Below are 20283 nucleotides of genomic sequence, written 5' to 3' on the forward strand. Positions count from 1 at the left end.
ACCTTTTTTCATGTGCGGACCCCTAAAAATTTTCATATGGAAGGTGCAGGTCCCTTTGGAAATCTTAGAGATAGTCTGCGGACCCCCAGGGGTCAACAGACCACAGGTTGAAAACCTCTATTCTGTGGTAACAAAGCCTTTTGCAGACCCCCTTAGATATAGCCTGCGGACCCCCAGAGGTCCACAGAGAACAGATTGAAAATCACTGCTTTCTAAGGATCTGACTTAGCACTTCTTTTTATTGTTTGTTTGCAAATCTTGAGTAGTATTTACAAGCAAATAATTACATGACTCAGCCGGTATAGTTTTATCTCAGGGAGATTATGTGAGATGCTACTTGAGACATCTGCTTCTGTTAGGATAGATTTAGCAAAGGCTTTAAGCCTACCTCAGATGCCAGTTATTGTAACTAATAGGCTGAGTTTAGAATAGATTTTATAGTGTCTTTTTATAGTAAGAGTGGGATGAGCTCTAGATATGCATCATTATATAAATAATGGATTATTGTGTTTTGTTTTGTTTTTAAATTTGCTGACGGGTGTCTGGGATTTTGAACTTAATGGTCCCTTTTTCTGTTTTAAATGTACTACTAGCCAACATCCAGTGAGATACTTGGATAAGAAATGGTTCTAGTTGGCTTTCATCACAAAGCTTATGTAACATTGATTTTTTTTCTTATTTTCCAGCACACATCTCTTGCAGGAAAGGGTTTGTGTTTTAAATGGGATATTAGAATTTTGTCCTATTTGTACATGATATTCATATCCTTTCCCCATGTTTTTATTAATTTCTGTTCTATTGGCAATGTGTGTGAAATGAAAGGAAAGTTCAAAACAAAAACAAGACTTAAAAATTTGAGGCTTTTTTTTTTTTTTGTCAGCTAAGATTAGAAAGAATCACATGGGTAGGGGAGGTTAGAAGATGGGAAATTCAGCCAGTTGTCCTACACAGTTTTCCAAATTTTATCTGAAATGTTTCTTAATTAAAGGAAGTGTCTATGTGATTAAGGGGGTAGAGAAGCAAACTCTGACAATAGGAAGCCTTGTGTTTCCAAATATTGTCTTTAATAAAGAGTATCCAGTCTTCCTGATTACACTGTGTTCTGTACATCGTTTGCTAAAAAAAAAAGTGTCAGTGACAAAATGTATTTAAAGAATATTATTTTTATTTAGTTGTATTCAGTTTTGTCCTTATACTGGACAAAGAAATTCCATACTTTGATATAAAATGGCTCCTGAATCTGCAGGATGAACAAGGAATATCAGTAAACAAAATCATATTATCTTTTTTCTTCTTTGTAGCATCTTCAAGAAATGGATGAACGGAGGACCATCAAGCTTAGTGAATGTTATAAAGGTTTTGCTGATTCTGAGCGCAAAGTTATTCCCATAATCTCTAAATGTTTAGAAGGAATGATTCTTGCAGCAAAATCAGTTGATGAACGCAAAGTAAGTGAATTCAGCTCATTTTCTTTTTTAATATGCATGAGGTTAAGTTAACTAATATGGGAGCCATGGGGCATATTATTGAAAAGGGGGGAAATACACCAAATATTTCAGATTTATATTGTCCACTTATCTTTTAATCTAAAAGAGCCAAAATCTGAAGTTAATGTCGCCTTCGAGTGTTTTACCTGAATAAAAAATGAGTTATGACGTCAGGATTTGGTCAAAATGCTAATTTCCTGTTTTGATGTCAGTTGTCTACATAAAAACTTTTTCTTGCTTTTTCATCCTTTTGGCTCATCTCTGTTAATGCAACCCCACCTGTACTTAGTACTCAGGTTGGCTTTGCATAAATGATCATTCCATCTTAACGGTCTATTTTGACAACTATGATTGGGTAGCCAGGCCTGGATTAAACCAATGTGAGTTTGTGATCGGGATGCTTCTTGACTGGGAACTGGGTTGACATCCATTTATTTTACATGAGCTACTGAAGAGCTGTCTGAAATAGACAGAAAGCAGTTTGATCTCGCAAAGAACTGAGCATAAAGACTGGAATGGTTGTAAAGTCCAGTACTCACAAATTAGAAAATTCCAGAATTGTCTGCTTGTGCAAACTTAATTGACCCTGTTGTTCATATGTCATTTAAATTACATGATCACACTATATATATCTAAGATACTGTATTATGGGATTGATCCTACTCACTGAAATGGAAGTTTTGTCACTGACTTCAGCGGTAGCCGCACTGGACCTTATGTTAGTACTATCTAAAACCAGAACATTTTATAAAAGGAATTATATTGGGAAAGTATTTTTCATGTGTAATTAAAATAATTACAAAAAAATATATATATGAAAGCTCACTAATATGTCTGAAATAGGATGTATAAAATTAATTATTACTGTGGAATGAAGGCAGATGCAATATTTGGTTTAATCTGTAATATTAATATTTAAAACTCCTGTGTGTTACAGTATCTAAGTGTTATTTTACAGATGGAAGATTTGAGTCAGAGGGATTTATTGACATACCCAAGGCTATAGAGGGAGTTAGTGTCAGAATTGATCCTATAAACTTTGGATTTCATGCTTCCTGGTCCCACGGCTTAGCCACTAGACTATACCTCTGAATAGATTAGATGAGTGGTTTTCAACATTTTTTCATTTGTGGACCCCTAAAAAAATTTTGAATGGAGGTGTGGATCCCTTTTGAAATCTTTGACATAGTCTGTGCACTACGGGGGGGGGTCTGCGAACCACAGGTTGAAAACCCTTGGTTTACATGATAGTACAAGTGCTAACAGGAAAACTGTATCTTTAAGTATAATTATTAATTTGGAAAGAATATTCATGTCTGGAATTATCTTTTATGCAGTCCATATTGCTTCTGTTGTCTTGGGTGAGTATGTTTATAGCATAGCCAGTGCAGATTTTTCTTAAAGCTCACTGATATTGCTTATATACAGGATTCTCAAATAGTGATAGACTCCTTCAAGTCTGGGTTTGAACCTCCTGGAGACTTCCCATTTGAAGATTACAGTCAGCATATTTACAGGACTGTCTCAGATGGAACCATCAGTACACCAAAGCAGGAAGGAATGAAGATCGATCCCAAAACCACTGTGGGCAAGGCGAAGGGCAAGCTGTGGCTTTTTGGAAAGAAGCCAAAGGTAAGAATTGTGAAGTTACTATTCCCAAATAAAAATGTGCTCAGGATTTGTAGTTTGTGGTAGAAGGAATTACTTCTTCTAAAGGTGACTCACAAAAGAAAATTAAATTACATGCCTTCCCCTTTACTTTGCAGGTAGAGGTACCAAATGGATTCTGCTATTTGTTGCTGGTTTTGAAAGTTTGTGATAATATTTTCATAAACATGCTTTGTTTGAAAACATGAAATATTTGGTCATATAGTAAAACATCTAATTTTTCAGAGTTTCTTATGGACAGGTGCCAAAGGGAAATCTTAAGACTCAACAAATAAAAGAATTAATAGTTATAAAGCTACTTTTGATAAAAATGTTAGAACAGAGATGTTACTCCTCTCTTACTTCTGTGCATGTAGGTTTAATTGATACTTTCTGTGAAAGATGCCTTCATGGACCAACAAAAGGGGACACTAATACTGATGCTGGCTATTTAAATAAGTAATTGAATATACAAAGATTAAATTACATATATTTTAGATCTTTTTTACTTGTTCCATATTAGACCGTATAAACAAATCATTTAATTATTCCCAGAAATTTTAATGAGGACTCTCAATGCTGCTAGTCAGTAGCAACTTAGTGAAATAGAAAAGCTTTATTATGATGAGAGAATTACTCTCCAGACTTCTTTCCAGTTGGGATTTATGTTTTTGCAGATAATATTCCAGATATACAAGTCTTCTCTAAGGGAAGAGAGAGAATATCTAATACCTGCATCCTCCTCGTAGCACATTTTCTAATTGCTCCTGTGTGGTAGCAATGAAAACCTGGATTATTTACTTTTCATCCACTGTAATTATTAACTGTAATATATCACTTTATCATGCTAACATATTTTACTAGTATTTGTCTAGAGGGCTACACAAGAGATTAGGACTGAATTCAAATTAAAGGACACTATCAATTTGAAAATCATACTTCTGCCTGAAAATTTTAGCCATGGCCTCATCTGGTGTAAATTGGCTAGTTCCATTGAAGTAATGAAGCTGTGCTGATTTACACCTGCTGAGGACCTGTCCTTTTTTTCTTACTTTAGTTATAATTAACACCTAAGATGACTGTAGTTGAAAGAAGGTATCAGTAAAAAAAATTCTCTCTCTTCCCCAGTTTTACTTTGTACATTTGATAGCACTTTGTATATTGTCACTGTTTCCTTTGTAGAGTCATGCTACAATTCTGCAAATACTTACCCATTTAGTAGTGCTGCTGAACAGAGTGGACCAAATCATGTGTAAAGTTTGTCATATATAATGGTTACGTGTATTGCAGAATGGAAGCTTATGTCAGTGTTTCTAATTTTCTGGGGGGGAAAAAACAGTAACAAGGGAGCATGCTTTTTTTATTAAGTATTTTTTTTAAAAATCAGAGTATTATTTAAACAATTTGTAACAGAAACTGGATTTTTTTAAACTGATTTTTAAAAATTCTGGTTGACGAACTAGCTGGATGTTGATGTTAGCCTTTGTGACTTGATGTATCTGTGAATCTGGTGGGTCTTAATTTGCATTTCAAGATACTTGACCTCTTTGTAGATGGTAAGTTCAGCTGAGATGGTAGTTTTTTGAAAGAGGAAAGAACTATAGAAGACGGAGGAGAAGTGTATAGCAGGTGAGGGAAAAGCAGATTGGAAAAGGAGTAGGGAGGAGGAGGTGAGGTTAGAGGTGGGTGATTTATAACAAAAGTGGAGGAAGAATGAGGACACTAAAGAAGCTGTAATGGTGAGGAAAGCCATACACCTAATGTTAAAGTCCAAAGACAGTGAACCTACCTTACCTACTTCAGTAGTTCCCCACAGCTGGGATTACAAATTTGTCTCTCTGTGTCTGGCCTGTTTAGGGACATCATAATTGTAATTCTGGGTTTAGCCTATCACATATAATGGAAAAAACCTTACAGAGAAGGAGGAGCAGTGCAGGGTGAGGAAGAGCAGGAGTCCAGAAGGATAGTGACAAGGGTTAGGGAATACTGAAGATGCTATTGGGAAGTATAAAGGAAGGAGACTATCTCAGGTACTTGGGTATTGCTAGGATCTTGAAAATTGAGTGGAAAGTATGCTTAAACTTGTGTTCTTTATCTGCACTAACTTTAAATCAAAAGACTAATTCAGAATAAAACAGTTTAGAAAAATGACTGTCTTTGCTCTGCAAACTGTTTTAAAGTTGATACAGTTATGGTGGTAAATCTTCTAGTAAAACGTGCTATGAACCGTTTTTGTGTTGGATGGAGATTTGTTACTGAAAAACAGAATTTTCATTTTAAAATTACTTTGAACATTTGGCTTATTTTTTCCTTTCTTTATTTCCATATTAGCCACAGTCCCCACCCCTTACCCCTACTAGTTTATACACATCCACTACTCCTAATGGGTCCCAGTATCCCATATTCTCCATTGAACAAGTGCATTATTGCATGAGTGACATAAAAACAGGGAAGCCCAGAATTCCTTCTTTCAGAAGCCTCAAAAGAGGGGTAAGTTTGATCACCAGTTGAAAATGCATGATGGGCTATGAAGTGTGTTTGTGGTGTGGCTTTTCTGATACCCTACACCCTCATTATAAGGCTCGCTCTGGTATAACACTCTGACAAAAGGTCACTTTTAAGGTACTTTGCTCTCTATTACATAATAGTTACCTTCATTTTAAAAAAAAATTATAACATTAAAAATGTTTGACTCCAAAAGGAAAGTGTTATAAAGAGGGTGCTGAGTATGTGTTTGAAATCTTTTTTGTTGTTGTGCACATTCACAAATGTCTGACCTCCATCATGTAATGCATTTTTGCAGTAATTTATCATTGAGTGTATAGTCATCACTAAAGAAATTGACATGTCTTATTTGCTGATGTCTTACTAAAATAGTAGAAATTGATTTCTGAGAAACTGAATTAAAAGGGGAAAACCCATCTCTCATTATAGTTTAAATGTGATAGTGTGCAGTTTTGAACACATTAAACCATCATTCATTTCTTATAATGTATTATAATTTTTTTAATGTAATGTACATTGATAGTTAAAATGCTTTTGCTTCCTAAAGGTTTTTATTTTTTGTAAAATACCTTGCCTCAATTATAAATTACAACTAAATGTCACTTTCTGAGATTTATTAGGGGAATGCATTTACTAATTTATAATAGCATATTCAGCAAATGGAATTTGTTCTGTTGACAAAAAAATTGAAAAGTTGAAATGGTTTCCTAGAAACATGTATTGTACTAGTGAAAAATGAACTGGCAGTATCCCATTATTTCCGTGAAACTGTCTGCGTTGTTTATGTAAAATTTATAGCATTTGTTGATCTCCATAATCAGAAATTTAGATATATATGGTTGGATTTATATAATTCTTTTTCTAATATTGAAAATGAAATAAGCCCTCTGTTTCATACTGTATACAATCATGGCGGATTCTGTTGCTCTAGAGTGGAGATCAAAGTCCAACGTCATATGACATTCCAGTTAATGATTAGAGGAGCCCTGGCTGTTAGTTGATTATATTTCAGATTATTTTAAATGTACATTCTTTTATTTACCTTATGTAGTGCCTGGTTACTCCAGACCCTCCAGTTACTCTGTATACTACCCCTTATATACAGAAGCGTAGGTTGCAGAAGACCCGTGTGGACATCTAAGATCTTTATGAAGGACAGATTTCCCCTTCCTCTCCTTCTGTGTTAATTGATCAAAACTTGCTTTGGTCAGGAGAGTATAAGGAAACTCCTTCAATGCTATTCATTAATGAGGTATGGGAGGTTGTTGAAATTACACTAATCTTTTCTGCTTTCTCCTGATTACTGAATATGCCTGCTAATTACTCAGGAAGCAAGGCCCGATAGGAGTTTTAACCAAGTAGGCTATTTTATTACATGTAAAAATCATCTAGGGGCAGTTTTACTGTATGAACAGAAAATGAAGTGCATCTTAAATGAAGTTTTTTATTTTAAAATGCACTGATCACAACGCAAAACAGAAAGGTTAGCGAATGTGATCAAATATGGCATTAATTAAAATTTATAAAGATCATTCAAGCTTCTACAGATCTGAGCTCAGCTCAGTGGAAGTCCCACAATGCCAAACGTTATTCTCTCTTGTAAACCTTCAGGGCAGCAAATACAATTGTTAGTTTCATTTTGAAAAATTTTGCAATATCATGCAAGCACTTTAAAATACTACTTTAACAAATGTCAAGGGAACTGATGCATCCTTTTGCAAGCTGAACAATTTACCATAGTTGTAAAAAAAATTCCTGTCATACGGCAATTTAATATTGTATACATTTTCCATCAAAATATATAAAAATATTTCAGATATTATACATTGTCACTATTTAACACACACACAACTGTGATTTCCACTCTTTTATTGCTGTAAAACATTTTCTCAATGGAATTGACATTCTCTGCTATCAAATGGCATTTTAATTTGCTTTGTTTTTTAATTTAAATTCACCAGTAAATTGCCAAATAATATGCAGAGAAGCTGAGTATGTTGGATATTTTGTTTATCTGCCTTGTCCAGGATTTCGCTCAAGGAATATTTGAACAAGACCATAAACAGGAAACTGCTCTCATTACTCTTGCTTCGTGCATCATCAAGACTCCCCATCAGCAACTGTGTGTAACAGAAAACAAATTAAAACTGTAGGGGTTTTCTTTGTTCACTGTTACCATTGCCCTTCTGAAATGAGCAGAAATATAGCTATGTTGTTTATTTAATGTGAAGGAGAAACCCAAATGTCATTCCATGCTATAAATTAAGGGAAAGTGATTCTGCAAACCAGACACATCAGATAATGGGTAGTTATTGTCACTTATTTGTTAAAATGCATTATTTATTCTACTTCCAATTTGTAATTGTCAAAGAGTTTAATGCTGTGAAAGGTGCCAGCTTGATATCAGGCTGAATGGAAATCCCAGCCTTAAAACAGACCTATCGTAAGCAATGAAACTGTAAGTCTCATCCATGCTTCTCGGCCAGTTCTCCTCAGTGTGTGTCTGGGGAGATTACCTCTAGAAAACAGAGTAGTTCAGTCTATGTCCCCATCACATTAATAGAATTTACTGAGCTTGCTAGCCAGGGTGTTTTTAATAAAGGTGGATTTTTAGGTAGAAACTTGTTAGAAAGTTGCTTAAATGAGACCTCTAACCTTTCATGTATGCCACTCGTCAGCAGTCAGAGCGTAATCCCATTTGGTCACAACTGATGTGGTGAATATGAATCATTGATACATTGATGAAAGGGTCCTTTCTAACCCCTTCATGGTGCTCTGCTTGAGAAGCTTAACAAATTTGGTAGGATCACTCTTGAGTGTATGGCACGTCCCTGGGAGATGGCACCTTATTGGAGCTGTACCAGTCTTGTCTGTCATAAGTCTTGTCTGTCATAAGCAGTCTTGTCTGCTTTGTCCCAGGAGAAAGTCATGTTTATTCTCACCAGTTTGTCTATAGATTTTAATATTTTTGAGTATAGCGCAATGATCAATTGAACAGTTTAAAATGTAAAATTAAACTTTTAAGCTTGAAATGGCAGAGAAGAGATTTTGCACCTTCCATGGGAAACCTCTTTATTTTTGTTCTGTTGGGATATTAACAATTTTGAAGTGATGCAGTGTATTCCTAGTCATGATTTATCAAATTTTTGTATATGGTAGACCAGCCCATCATCATCAAATTCTTCGGCTTTGTGCAGTGTTTGCTTTATATTTTATTTTTCTCTAAATATATATTATTTAATACTCAAATAAATAAGTTTTTAAATGAAGCCTTGCGTTGTAATTCCACAAGGCAGACTATCCATTATCATTCAGTGTAAGCTTTAATTAACAATAATTCTCTCAGCATAGGTGCACTTCAAACTTGTATTTTGCTGTTTTGTGCTGATAGTGAAGTGCATCATTTAATTTTGAGTTTGTAAAATTTTACTTTAAATATTTTAAAGATATATTTTTAGGAATAAATCTTCACTTCCTAAATGATGATTGCATGTAAATAATTTCCCGTTTCTTTCTGTTTTCAAATGAACTGTTCAGTGGTCGGTGAAGATGGTAAGCCTGTGTGCTGATCTGTCTGCTGTACTTCTGATAAAATAGCATGAAAGTAATCTTTTGAAATTGTTTCCATATCATAATTGCTTTGAATCAGGGGCTGAAATACATTTTCAGATTTTTCACCTTGCATACATGGCCTTTCATTTTAATCATCCATGTTCAGTGTGAGCTAATTGGACATGTGATCTGGATGCAACTTATGTATGACTTAGAGTGAAGGTGGACAAATTTCATGTGTTGGTCATAATGAAAATATATTTCATGGTTTACCAGGGATTGATAGAAAAGCTGTTAAAACTTTGCAGAATAATTATATGAAAAGATTGTGCAAGTTGTATAAAAAAGGAAACATAATAAGAATAATAAAGGTCTTTTGAACTTAATTTTTAGTGGTTGAAGGAAAAGTACCTCTCTTTCCACTTGTACTGTCAAAGCTCTCAATTTGGATGAAAAATTCCAACACACACACATCGGCATTTAGTTTCCTGGAGTGAATAAATGATATTCACAATAAGAATCCTGTTCTTCTAATTTTACTATAAGGTGCCACTGGTGTAAAAAGGTGGCTGGGGGTGGGTGAGAGAGGCAGGAGGAAAGTTTGTCCTTTCTTGTTTCTTTAAGATGTGTAAAGAAAGCAATATGGTGGTGGCTGTGTTTTTTACATTAGAAATATCAGATCGTGATTTTCCTGGTTGTACTGAACGACTGAAATAGTAGTGGAATGATGATATCACAAGTGACAAGGGACTGAAAACCATGCAGTTGAGAAGGGAAGAAATTTTTAGACACATTGTTTAAAACTTAGTGTGGGCTGATGTTGGGTCAATGAATGCCCATTTAACTCAAAATCCTGACAGTTGGGAGAAATGCACTGCTTGTTAAATTCTCCCCTTTTCAGATTGTCTTTAATGCCAGATTCTTTTTCAGTGTTTAAAACAAACAAACACTCTAAAGAACTAGCACATGAAGGATGCAGCATTTTTATCAATTGGTATTATTAACTCTAAGGCTTGAACTTTTTTTTCTCCTCTCCCTGAACGCATTCTCTCTCTCTCATATGCATGTCTGTCGCTCAGGTGTGGGCTTTTGGCAACAACCTCTTAAAATTCATATGTATAAATACCCACGCACACTTAATTGAGAGAACATATAGGGGCTTATTCCTGCAATATACTGAGGTGAGGGAACTCATAGTGCCCATAATCCATACTATTTTGGGGAATACAATGAAAAAGTTGACAATGCTTCTGTAGCTTTGATTCAGGGTAGTTTCTGTAATCCACAGTTGTTCTTCGAGTGCTTGCTCATATCCATTCCAGTTAGGTGTGTGCGCGCTGGATGCACGTTCGTCGGAAGATTTTTACCCTAGCCACACTCGGTGGGTCGGCTGGGTGCCCCCTGGAGTGGCACCGCCATGGCGCCAGATATATACCCCTGCCGACCCAACTGCCCCTCAGTTCCTTCTTACCGCCCATGTCGGTCGTTGGAACAATGGAGTGCGGTTTTACTGACCTCCACCTTCCTAGCTACTCGTAGTTGTCTAGTTATTTTGTTGTGTATATAGTTCAAAGTTATATAGTTATAGTTAATTTTTATTGTTCATAGTAAGTGTATAGTTAAGAGGGGATCGGGGATTACCCCCTTCTCCGCACCCGGTGCCAGGGCTCATGCCCGGTTCACCGGGTTTCAAACCGTGCTCGGGCTGTCATAAGCCGATGCCGACAGCAGATCCACACGACTCCTGCCTTAAGTGCCTCGGGGAATCTCACCTGACAGATAAGTGTCGCATTTGCAAGGCTTTTAAGCCGAGAACAAAAAAGGAGCCGGACTTTCAGCTAAAGCAACTCCCCATGGAGGCGGTTCTTACCCCTCCGCCTTCGGCACCGAGCGCTGGTCAATCGGTGGGCAGAAGCGCCTCCTTGGCACTGGACCATGCCGGTACTGCCAAGGCCTCTCGGCACCGCCGTCGCCGGCACCGAAGTCACTTCGCACCGCTCCCTCCCCTGAGGTCGAGAAAGCCTAAGACTCCTGCTGCTTCCATGCCACCTGCACCGCAGCCAGAGAGCTCGTCTAAGTCGGATCGCCCGGCACCAAGACACCTGCCGCGGCACGACGACGTCGGCACCGTCGATTCCGGTCCACAAGGGCCATCGAGTCCGGTGCCTGTCAGCTCCCCGGCGCAAGCCGTGGTTGAGCTTACTATTCTATCACGCCGGAGACATTCTCAACGGCGAGGGATCTGATTGCCATGACAGAGTCAACAGCTGCCTCAACCCCCGGCACCGCCGGTGTGGGTAATACAGTCTAATCGGCAAAGCCTGCCTTGATAAGACCATCCTCTGTCGCACAGCAGAGCGGCACCGTTCACGATCATGGTCCCGCAGACGTTCCAGGTCCTGTCGCCTCCGCTCCCGACGCCGCTCGCAGTCCCGGTACCGTTCTCCTCCTCACGGTACCGGTCGCACTCGTGGCACCAGTGGTCAGCTCCCGTTCGCCGGCCGCTACTCTCGGCACCGATTCCAGCTCCCGGCACTGCTCCAGGCACCCTGACTCCGTAGCCATCCCAACGTCGAGCCTCGAGATCTCCCCGTCGACCTCCCGGCACCGCTCCGGTCGCAGGTCCCCCATCTCGCCGCTTCCCAGGTACCAGTATGCCTCCCAGTACCGGTCCCCAGTGCGAGTAAGCAGGTCCGCTAGAGACAGAGACTCTGCCCAGGCTTTTCAGCACCTCCATGGCCATCCAGACACGCATCAGTGTGTCCCCTACGCGGACAGCTCTTCGTGCTCAGGACCGGATTACTGATGTGCCCACCAGAGTCTTCCAAGAGACCCAGACCCAGGGACCAAGGACCCCATCAGGGTCTTTCTGGACACCTTGGGCACAGTACCACCAGGCCCAAGGCGTACCAGTAGTCCTGTCCTGCTCTGTCTCTTACCAGAGCACCCACCGTGCCAGAGGCGACGGTTAGCCGCCCCCTCTTGACTGCTGCGGAGGAAGCCCCAGTTCACCACACCGGACTCCCAGTTCCACTCTGGAGCAGGAGGTCGCCAAGAGCAACAGGCCACAAGACCCGCTCGTCGCCGCGATCTCCTCTTCCTCTTCTCCAGATGAGGCAGTGGAACATCCTCCTCGGGCCCTCCTCCAATCGACCTGAGAAGCCATCAGGACCTCCTAAGGAGGGGTAGCACTCAATATGAACCTCCAGGTGGAGGAGGTCCGGAGTAGAGGACCCGGTAGTGGACATTCTATCGGCGGATGCTACCCCTACAAGAGTGGCCCTACCGTTTATTCGGACCATCCAGGCGAATGCCGATACTATATGGCAGTCCCCAGCCTCTAATCCCTCCTGCGGCCAGGGGAGTCATGAGCGTAATATATGGTGCCCTCTAAGGGTAATGTAAGTACTATGTCCATCCTCCTCCCTGCTCACTAGTCGTCCAGTCTGTTAATGAGAGGGAATGCCATGGCCAGCAGGCGCCTAGCCCGAAAATCGAAGGAGGCTAGGCAAATGGACCTTACTCGGCCGCAAGGTGTACTCGGCAGCAGGGCCCTACAGCTCCAGGTGGCAAATCAACAAGCCTTGCTTAGCCGTACTATAATTATAACACCTGGACGTGGCGGTGGTAAGTTTACAGGAGCTTCTCCCTCAAGACTCCCGCCAAGAGTTCGCTGCCTCTTGGAGGAAGGGAAAAAGGTGGCCAGAACTTCCCTCCAGGCCTCGTTGGATGCAGCAGACTCAGCAGCCAGGACTCTGGCCTCGGTGTTGCCATGAGGCGCATCTCATGGCTTCAGGTTTCAAACCTCCCACCGGAGCTGCAGTCTATACCATACAGGACTTACCATTTGATGGTAAAGGCCTCTTCTCGGAAAAGACTGACCCCAGGCTGCAAAGCCTGAAGGACAACAGGGTCATAATGCGCTCTCTCGGCATGCATACACCGGTGACCCAACGCAGGCCTTTCCATCCCCAGCCTCACCGCCCTTACTCTGTGCCTAGACAAAGACAGGACTTTGGCAGGCGGCGCGGCCGAGGTGGTCACAGACGGACCGTCAGGACCCCAAGGGGCCAAATCAAGGTCCCTCCAAACCACCACCGGGACCAAAGACGAACTTTTGAAGGTGCGCGCCCGAGGGCGGCGTACCAGTTACAGGCCAGGATCCCCTCTCTCCCTTCTCCAACCGTCCTCTCCTTTTCCTCCCCAGCGTGGTCCCAGTTAACTTCAGATCGCTGGGTCCTACGCACGGTGGAGTATGGGTACCACCTCAATTTATTTCAACCCCACCCTCCACCCTCCATCCCTGTCCTCTTCAGGGACCCCTCTCACGAGCAATTCCTCTTACAAGAGGTGCAGATGCTCCTCGCCATAGGAGCTATAGAAGGAGGTACCATGGACGAAAGGCAAGGGGTTTTACTCCCGTTATTTCCTAATCCCCAAGTCGAAGGGAGGTCTCAGACCTATCCTAGACCTGCGAGGACTCAACTAGTTTATGATAAAGTTGAAGTTCTGCATGGTATCCCTGGGGACCATTATCCTGTCCTTGTATCCTGGAGACTGGTATGCCGCCCTCGATATGAAGGACGCATACTTTCACATTGCCATCTTTCCTCCACACAGGAGATACCTCCGCTTTGTAGCCAACCATCAGCACTTCCAGTTTACAGTCCTGCCGTTTGGCTTTTCTGCAGCCCCAAGAGTATTTACAAAGTTTATGGCTGTAGTCGCCGCCTACCTCCGCTGACGTCGGATACACATTTTTCCCTCATCTGAGGGGCCTCTGAGACACAAGTCACTCAGCATGTGGGCATCGTCAAGGACCTATTCACATGTCTAGGCCTGATGATCAATATAGAAAAATCCACTGTGGTTCCCACGCAGAGGTTAGACTTCATAGGGGCTATCCTGGACTCCGATCTAGTCAGAGCCTGCTTACCACAGCTGCAGTTTCAGGAGATGGCAACAATCATCCGAGGTCTACAGAATTTCCTGATGACCTCTGCTCGCTCTTGTCTCAGTCTCCTGGGTCACATGACTGCCTGCATGTTTGTAACCAAACACGCCAGGCTCCACCTCCGTCCTCTCCAAGTTTGGCTCAACTCGGTATACCGCCCGGGCAGGGACCCAATAGACACAATAGTCACCATTCCCCCGAGCACCCTAGGCTCCCTAGAATGGCGGCTAACTCTCTCCCTGGTGTGTGCAGGGATGCCATTCCATCCGCCCCAACCCTCAATGTCCCTGACGACGGACGCGTCATCTCTCGACTGGGGTGCTCACCTTGATCACCTTCGTACTCAAGGCTTTTGGTCATCTCAGGAGCTGGCATTACACATAAATGTCCGAGAAGTGAGAGCAGTCCGCCTGGCATGCCAGGCATTCCAGCAACAGTTGCGAGGCCGTTGTGTCTCAGTGTTTACAGACAACACAACGGCCATGTACTACATAAACAAACAGGGAGGGACATGGTCCTCCGCCCTTTTTCAGGAGGCCATCCAACTCTGGGACTTTTGCACAGCCCACTCGATAGATCTGGTAGCGTCCTTTCTCCCAGGCGTTCGGAACACTCTGGCGGATTGACTCAGCAGGTCTTTCTTGTCTCACGAGTGGTCAATCCGCCTGGACGTTATGCATTCTGTTTTCCAGAAGTGGGGAATTCCCCACATAGACCCGTTCGCTTCCCGCGAGAACAGCAAATGCCAGATGTTCTGCTCCTTCCAAAGTCTCTCCCCGGGATTGATCTCGGACGCTTTCCTGATGCCGTGGAAGAGCCAGCTCCTTTATGCCTTCCCACCATTCCCACTGGTTCACAAGGTCCTGCTGAAACTCCACAGGGACAGAGCGCACATCATGATCGCTCCAGCATGGCCCAGGCAGCACTGGTACACCATGTTGCTCGACCTGTCGATAGCCAACCCAGTTACCCTGCCACTCCACCCAGACTTCATGACTCAGGACCATGGCAGGCTTTGCCACCCGGACCTGCAGGCTCTTCACCTCACGGCGTGGCTGTTGCGTGGCTAAACCAGTCAGAGTTACGTTGCTCTGAATCAGTATGACACGTTCTCCTGGGTAGCAGGAAGCCTTCCACCCAGTCAACGTATCTGGCCAAGTGGAAGCGTTTCTCCTGCTGGTGCGAAATGCTTAATCTTACTCTCACTGAGGTCTCGATCCCCTCTATTTTGAATTACCTCTGGTCTCTCAAACGGCAGGGCCTAGCGGTATCATCAGTGAGGGTACACTTGGCAGCCATCTCTACCTTCCACCCAGGCGAAGGTGGTTGTTCCGTGTTCTCACACCCTATGGTCTCGAGGTTCCTCAAGGGCTTGGAGTTCTTATACCCTCAAGTACGCCGCCCAGCGCCGACCTGGGACCTCAACCTGGTTTTAACCAGACTTATGTCTTCCCCATTCGAGCCATTAGCAACCTGCTCGCTACTATACCTGTCTTGGAAGACAGCTTTCCTCGTAGCCATTACATCGGCCAGATGAGTCTCCGAGCTTAGGGCTCTTACGGTGGATTCGCCGTACACTGTGTTCCACAGGGACAAGGTGCAGTTGCAGTCACACCCGGCTTTCCTCCCTAAGGTGGTTTCGGCCTTTCATGTTAACCAGGACATCTTTCTCCCGGTCTTCTTCCCGAAGCCACACTCAATGCGACAGGAGCAACAACTGCACTCCCTGGATGTCCACAGAGCGCTCGCATTTTATATTAAGCGGCCAAAACTCTTTTGTAAAACTCCCCAACTCTTTGTCACAATATCAGACCGAATGAAAGGCTTACCTGTTTCCTCTCAGAGGATCTCATCTTGGGTGATGGTGTGCATCTGCACTTGTTAGGATTTGGCTCATATTTCCCCAAGCCACATCACCGCGCATTCTACCAGGGCTCAGGCTCCATCTGCCGCCTTCCTGGCTCGTGTACCTATCTGGGACATATGTCACGCAGCTACCTGCTCTTCAGTCCACATCTTTGCTTCACATTATGCTCTGGTTCAACAGTCCAGAGACGATGCAGCATTTGGCTCAGCAGTTTTGCATTCTGCAACATCTCACTCCGACCCCACAGCCTACATAAGGCTTGGGAATCACCTAATTGGAATGGATATGAGCAAGCACTCGAAAAAGAAAAATCTTCCGACGAACATGCACGCGGTGCGCAGACACCTAACTGGAATGGATATGAGGAACACATCTCGAAGAACAACAGTTACAAAGGTGAGTAACCGTCTTTTTTGATGTTACTAGTGCATCTGTTGTAAAAACTCCATTTCACTCTCACTTAGCTCATGTTGATAGTAAATAAAGCAGAACTTAAAGATTACATAATTTTATGTAAAAATTCATGATTGAGATACGATTTACTAACTGTAGTTACTATTTCTTCTCAAGTATGCTTTCAGGCATTATTGACCAAATTCTTCAAGGGAAATATATCAGTAAAGGATTTGGGATGAATACCACGATTGTATTCTTTTCTTTTGGCAGTAAAGTGGAAAACAGACACTCTAGGCAGATTGCAAAGCATATACACCTATTGCTTTCTGGATTTCAGTTGTAATTATTATTTGGTACAGTATTTCATGCTATCTGTTAAATTACAAAATTTGTTTTGATTGCAAGGGCTGAACTAGGAGGACCTATGGTTCAGTTTTCCTGTGTAATTGTTTATAGAGCCATAAATTATTTATTATGGACCTAACCCAGCTATTGAAGAAACTATTAGCATTTCTGTTGACTTCAGTGGGACAGGTATTGGGCTGTAAGCGTGGCTGTATCTGCAAAGCAACTTACAGCAACTGAATGTTATTTTACAGACGTAGATATTTAGATAATTGTGGAAATACTGATGATGGGGTGTAATTCACCAGAGTTAATAGAATTTAGACAATATGAACAAATGTTTTTTGGTTTTATTCTAATATTGCTCCTGTTCATTAAGTGATTGTTGTAATATTATGAAGAATACTTTGAACTGGCATTACTGTACATTAAAAGTACTTAGGGTTGCAAATTTTGCTGACTTGCACGTTTACCAGATCTGCCGTTGGCAAATTAATTTGCATGGTCTATACCAGAGATCGGCACCTTTAGCATGCGGCCCATGAGGGAAAGCCGCTGGCCGGCCGGGACAATTTGTTTACCTGCAGCGTCTGCAGGTTCGGCTGATCACAGCTCCCACTAGCTGGGGTTTGCCGTTCCAGGCCAATGGGGCCTGCAGGAAGCAGCGGCTAACACATCCCTTGGCCCGCACTGCTTCCTGCAGCCCCCATTGGCCTGGAATGGCAAACTGTGGCCAGTGGGAGCTGCAATTGACCAAACCTGCGGACGCTGCAAGTAAACAAACTGTCTCGGCCAGCCAGCGGATTTCCCTCATAGGCCGTGTACCAAAGGTTGCTGATCCCTGGTCTATACTATAAAGCAAAGAAACTAAGTCTAAATTTCCTCACAGCTTAGCTGAGATGGTTATTAATTTTGATTTATTTTCTGCTAGTGTGTATTCTAAGTCAGTTTATTCCCTAGTCATGTATCACTCTTGTGATATGTATCCAATAACGATTTTATTAAGACTTCTTGTTTGATTATTTTATTGACGTACCCAAAAGTGCACTAGGCACTTCAGGGTATACGCTGAGAGAGAGATCATGTCTTTTTAAATGCCTAAAATCAAACTTGTCACATGATGTGACAGAACAAAACAGTAGGGAGGGGACAGAGTGAAGAACAAGGGGCATGACAGTAAGATCATACGTAATCGGATTAGGTGTATGCTTGATATAGCTGTGTGTATATCATAGCTGCTAAGAAGGGTCATCCTGCTACCTCATGTCAGAGAAAACTGTGTGTGGATTGTCAGTAGAAATAACTAGACAGAATTTTCCAGTGTTTAATAGTATTTATCTTTGTTGCAGGGTCCCGCTCTAGAAGATTTCAGTCATCTGCCGCCAGAACAAAGACGTAAGAAACTGCAGCAGAGAATTGATGAACTCAACAGAGAACTACAGAAAGAAACAGACCAAAAGTAAGTGTGTCCTTCACAGCTTAGTGCATTTTTTGGTCACCCTTATCTTTATGACCATTTCTCTCTAGGTTTCTTTTTATAAGCCAGAGTTTTCAAAAGTTAAACTGCTCTTAGTAGTATGTCAATTGTTGGTCTGTCCACCGTTAAAGTATATGTGCTCCATCGTTATCAACTTGTTGTTTTAGCAACCGATTATCCGTTTTTATATTATACATTACAAATACTGTATCTAGAGTTGTGAATGCTCAACAACTCTAAAAATCAGACCTCAAGTCTGTCAAGCTGGGCATCTAAAACTGGTGAATACACTAGAAGACATGGGCATTAATTGTTAAGAAATGACCATGTGCCAGGAACCAGGCATCAGAGGTGAATTATAATGAATGAGATTGAAGATGAGTGGAAAGACCCAGTATCTGAACTGTGTATGTCTTTGCAGAGGGAATGTGGGCGGGGGGGCATAAGCACAATGGGAGGGAAGACAGGATACTGGGCTTTGCCCATGGGGAGAGGCTAAGGAAATGAGGGCCTTATATTATTGAGAGAGTGGAGGGGACAGGACTGAGAAGGGAGACAGTAGCTTCTCTTGGGGCAGGAAAGAGAGAATTTTTATATTCACATCTTCTTTGTGTCTACGATGGTGGTTGTTATTATTTGTATTACTGTAGAACCTAGAAGCCCTAATGATGGACCAGGAACCCATTATGCTAGGTGCTGTACAAACATTGTTTTAGTATTTATTGGACTGTTAAAGACAAAACGTCTTGTAATGTAACTGCCACTTGTAATAATTCCTGGGCATTCATATACCTTGCTACAGGGATGCACTCATAAAAATGAAAGATGTTTATGAGAAGAATCCACAGATGGGGGATCCAGGCAGTTTGCAGCCAAAATTAGCTGAAACTATGAGCAACATGGATCGTCTTCGAATGGAAATACACAAGAATGAGGTTAAAAGCTATTAAATTATTCCTTGGCAAGTGTATTGAAATAGGAGTATGCTGGTGTTCTCTGTACATCACAAACATAGGAACTAGAAAATTTCTCTGTTTGAAGAAGTTAGCCTGGGATTCAGTTTTCCATGGAGCATCCTTCCCCCTAGTATGTTGATGTAGGTAGACTGAGATGATATGCACTGAGTAATTTAATGTAAATTATTTTCTACAAATTTATTTTTAAGTGATTCATGTTAAATGGTTCCAGATGTCAGTTTTTACCATTTTCTTAACAGCGCTGCCGAGTATGAAACTGAGATGATAGCTTTGTGCATCAAGCCAAGTAAATAGGAAACTTTGCATGATGATTTGGTGTTTAGCAGATATCTGGATGTATATTGGCACCTAAATTCTACATCTTTAAGTGTATTTGAAATAGTATATTTGCTGATATATAACATTTGCTGGTTGAGACTTCTCAGGTAATATTGACCCCAGATATTTTCTGACTTTTTTCCCCATAAGGCCTGGCTCTCTGAAGTTGAAGGTAAAGTAGCAGCAAGAGGAGACAGAAGGCACAGCAGTGACATCAACCACCTTGTAACACAGGGAAGAGAGAGGTCACTATTTTAACAATACCTATGTTGAAGCTTTACTGGAATTCTCAGTAGATTTTTTTTATTTTTCAAAGCTACTCCCACCATGTCCATCTGGCATCTAAGTGTGGGTGATACCCACCTCTCCTCCTCCCACATTCCCAGATTCACTATGTATGTCCTTCAAATGGCCTCTTTTGGCCATAAGGTTCTAGGTTTTACTTCTTTTCATTCTTGCCACTTCAGTAAAATAATTTTCCATTAAAACACATGCATATACAGACTAGCCAGGTTTTAGGTAATCAAGGTGAGACGGTATATGACATCACCGAAGAGTCACTCTTTCAATTAATGTCCCCTGTTGACTTCTATAACTTCCCAAGCATCTCAGGTAGATTTTTTCCACATGTTGCTCCTCTATCAGATCATCCCCATTGCTGTATCTTCCTAGTTAAATGTTAAATTTGGGCTGTTCTAGAAAGAGTTCAGTGCAAGCTTTTAAAAAACAGCTCTGCTCCTTCAGAAAACAACATACAT

The 20283-nt window shown here is 41.7% G+C and overlaps 1 protein-coding gene across 4 annotated transcripts in view; it reads left to right on the plus strand.

Annotated features, from left to right (window-relative positions):
• FNBP1L (formin binding protein 1 like) overlaps positions 1 to 20283 on the plus strand; it is a 141071-nt gene that overhangs the window by 116598 nt on the left and 4190 nt on the right. For 3 of the 4 annotated variants that reach the window (XM_032773028.2, XM_032773030.2, XM_075067795.1), the window contains exons 8-14: positions 1302 to 1448; positions 2916 to 3119; positions 5466 to 5624; positions 9177 to 9191; positions 18103 to 18212; positions 19033 to 19165; positions 19676 to 19770. In XM_032773028.2, the coding sequence (XP_032628919.1) occupies positions 1302 to 1448; positions 2916 to 3119; positions 5466 to 5624; positions 9177 to 9191; positions 18103 to 18212; positions 19033 to 19165; positions 19676 to 19770 (863 nt within the window). The remainder of the gene's footprint in view (positions 1 to 1301; positions 1449 to 2915; positions 3120 to 5465; positions 5625 to 9176; positions 9192 to 18102; positions 18213 to 19032; positions 19166 to 19675; positions 19771 to 20283) is intronic. The other variant, XM_032773031.2, reaches the window with a different exon arrangement.

Source organism: Chelonoidis abingdonii, chromosome 7, assembly GCF_003597395.2.
Source record: "Chelonoidis abingdonii isolate Lonesome George chromosome 7, CheloAbing_2.0, whole genome shotgun sequence".
NCBI classification, from domain to species: Eukaryota; Metazoa; Chordata; order Testudines; family Testudinidae; genus Chelonoidis; species Chelonoidis abingdonii.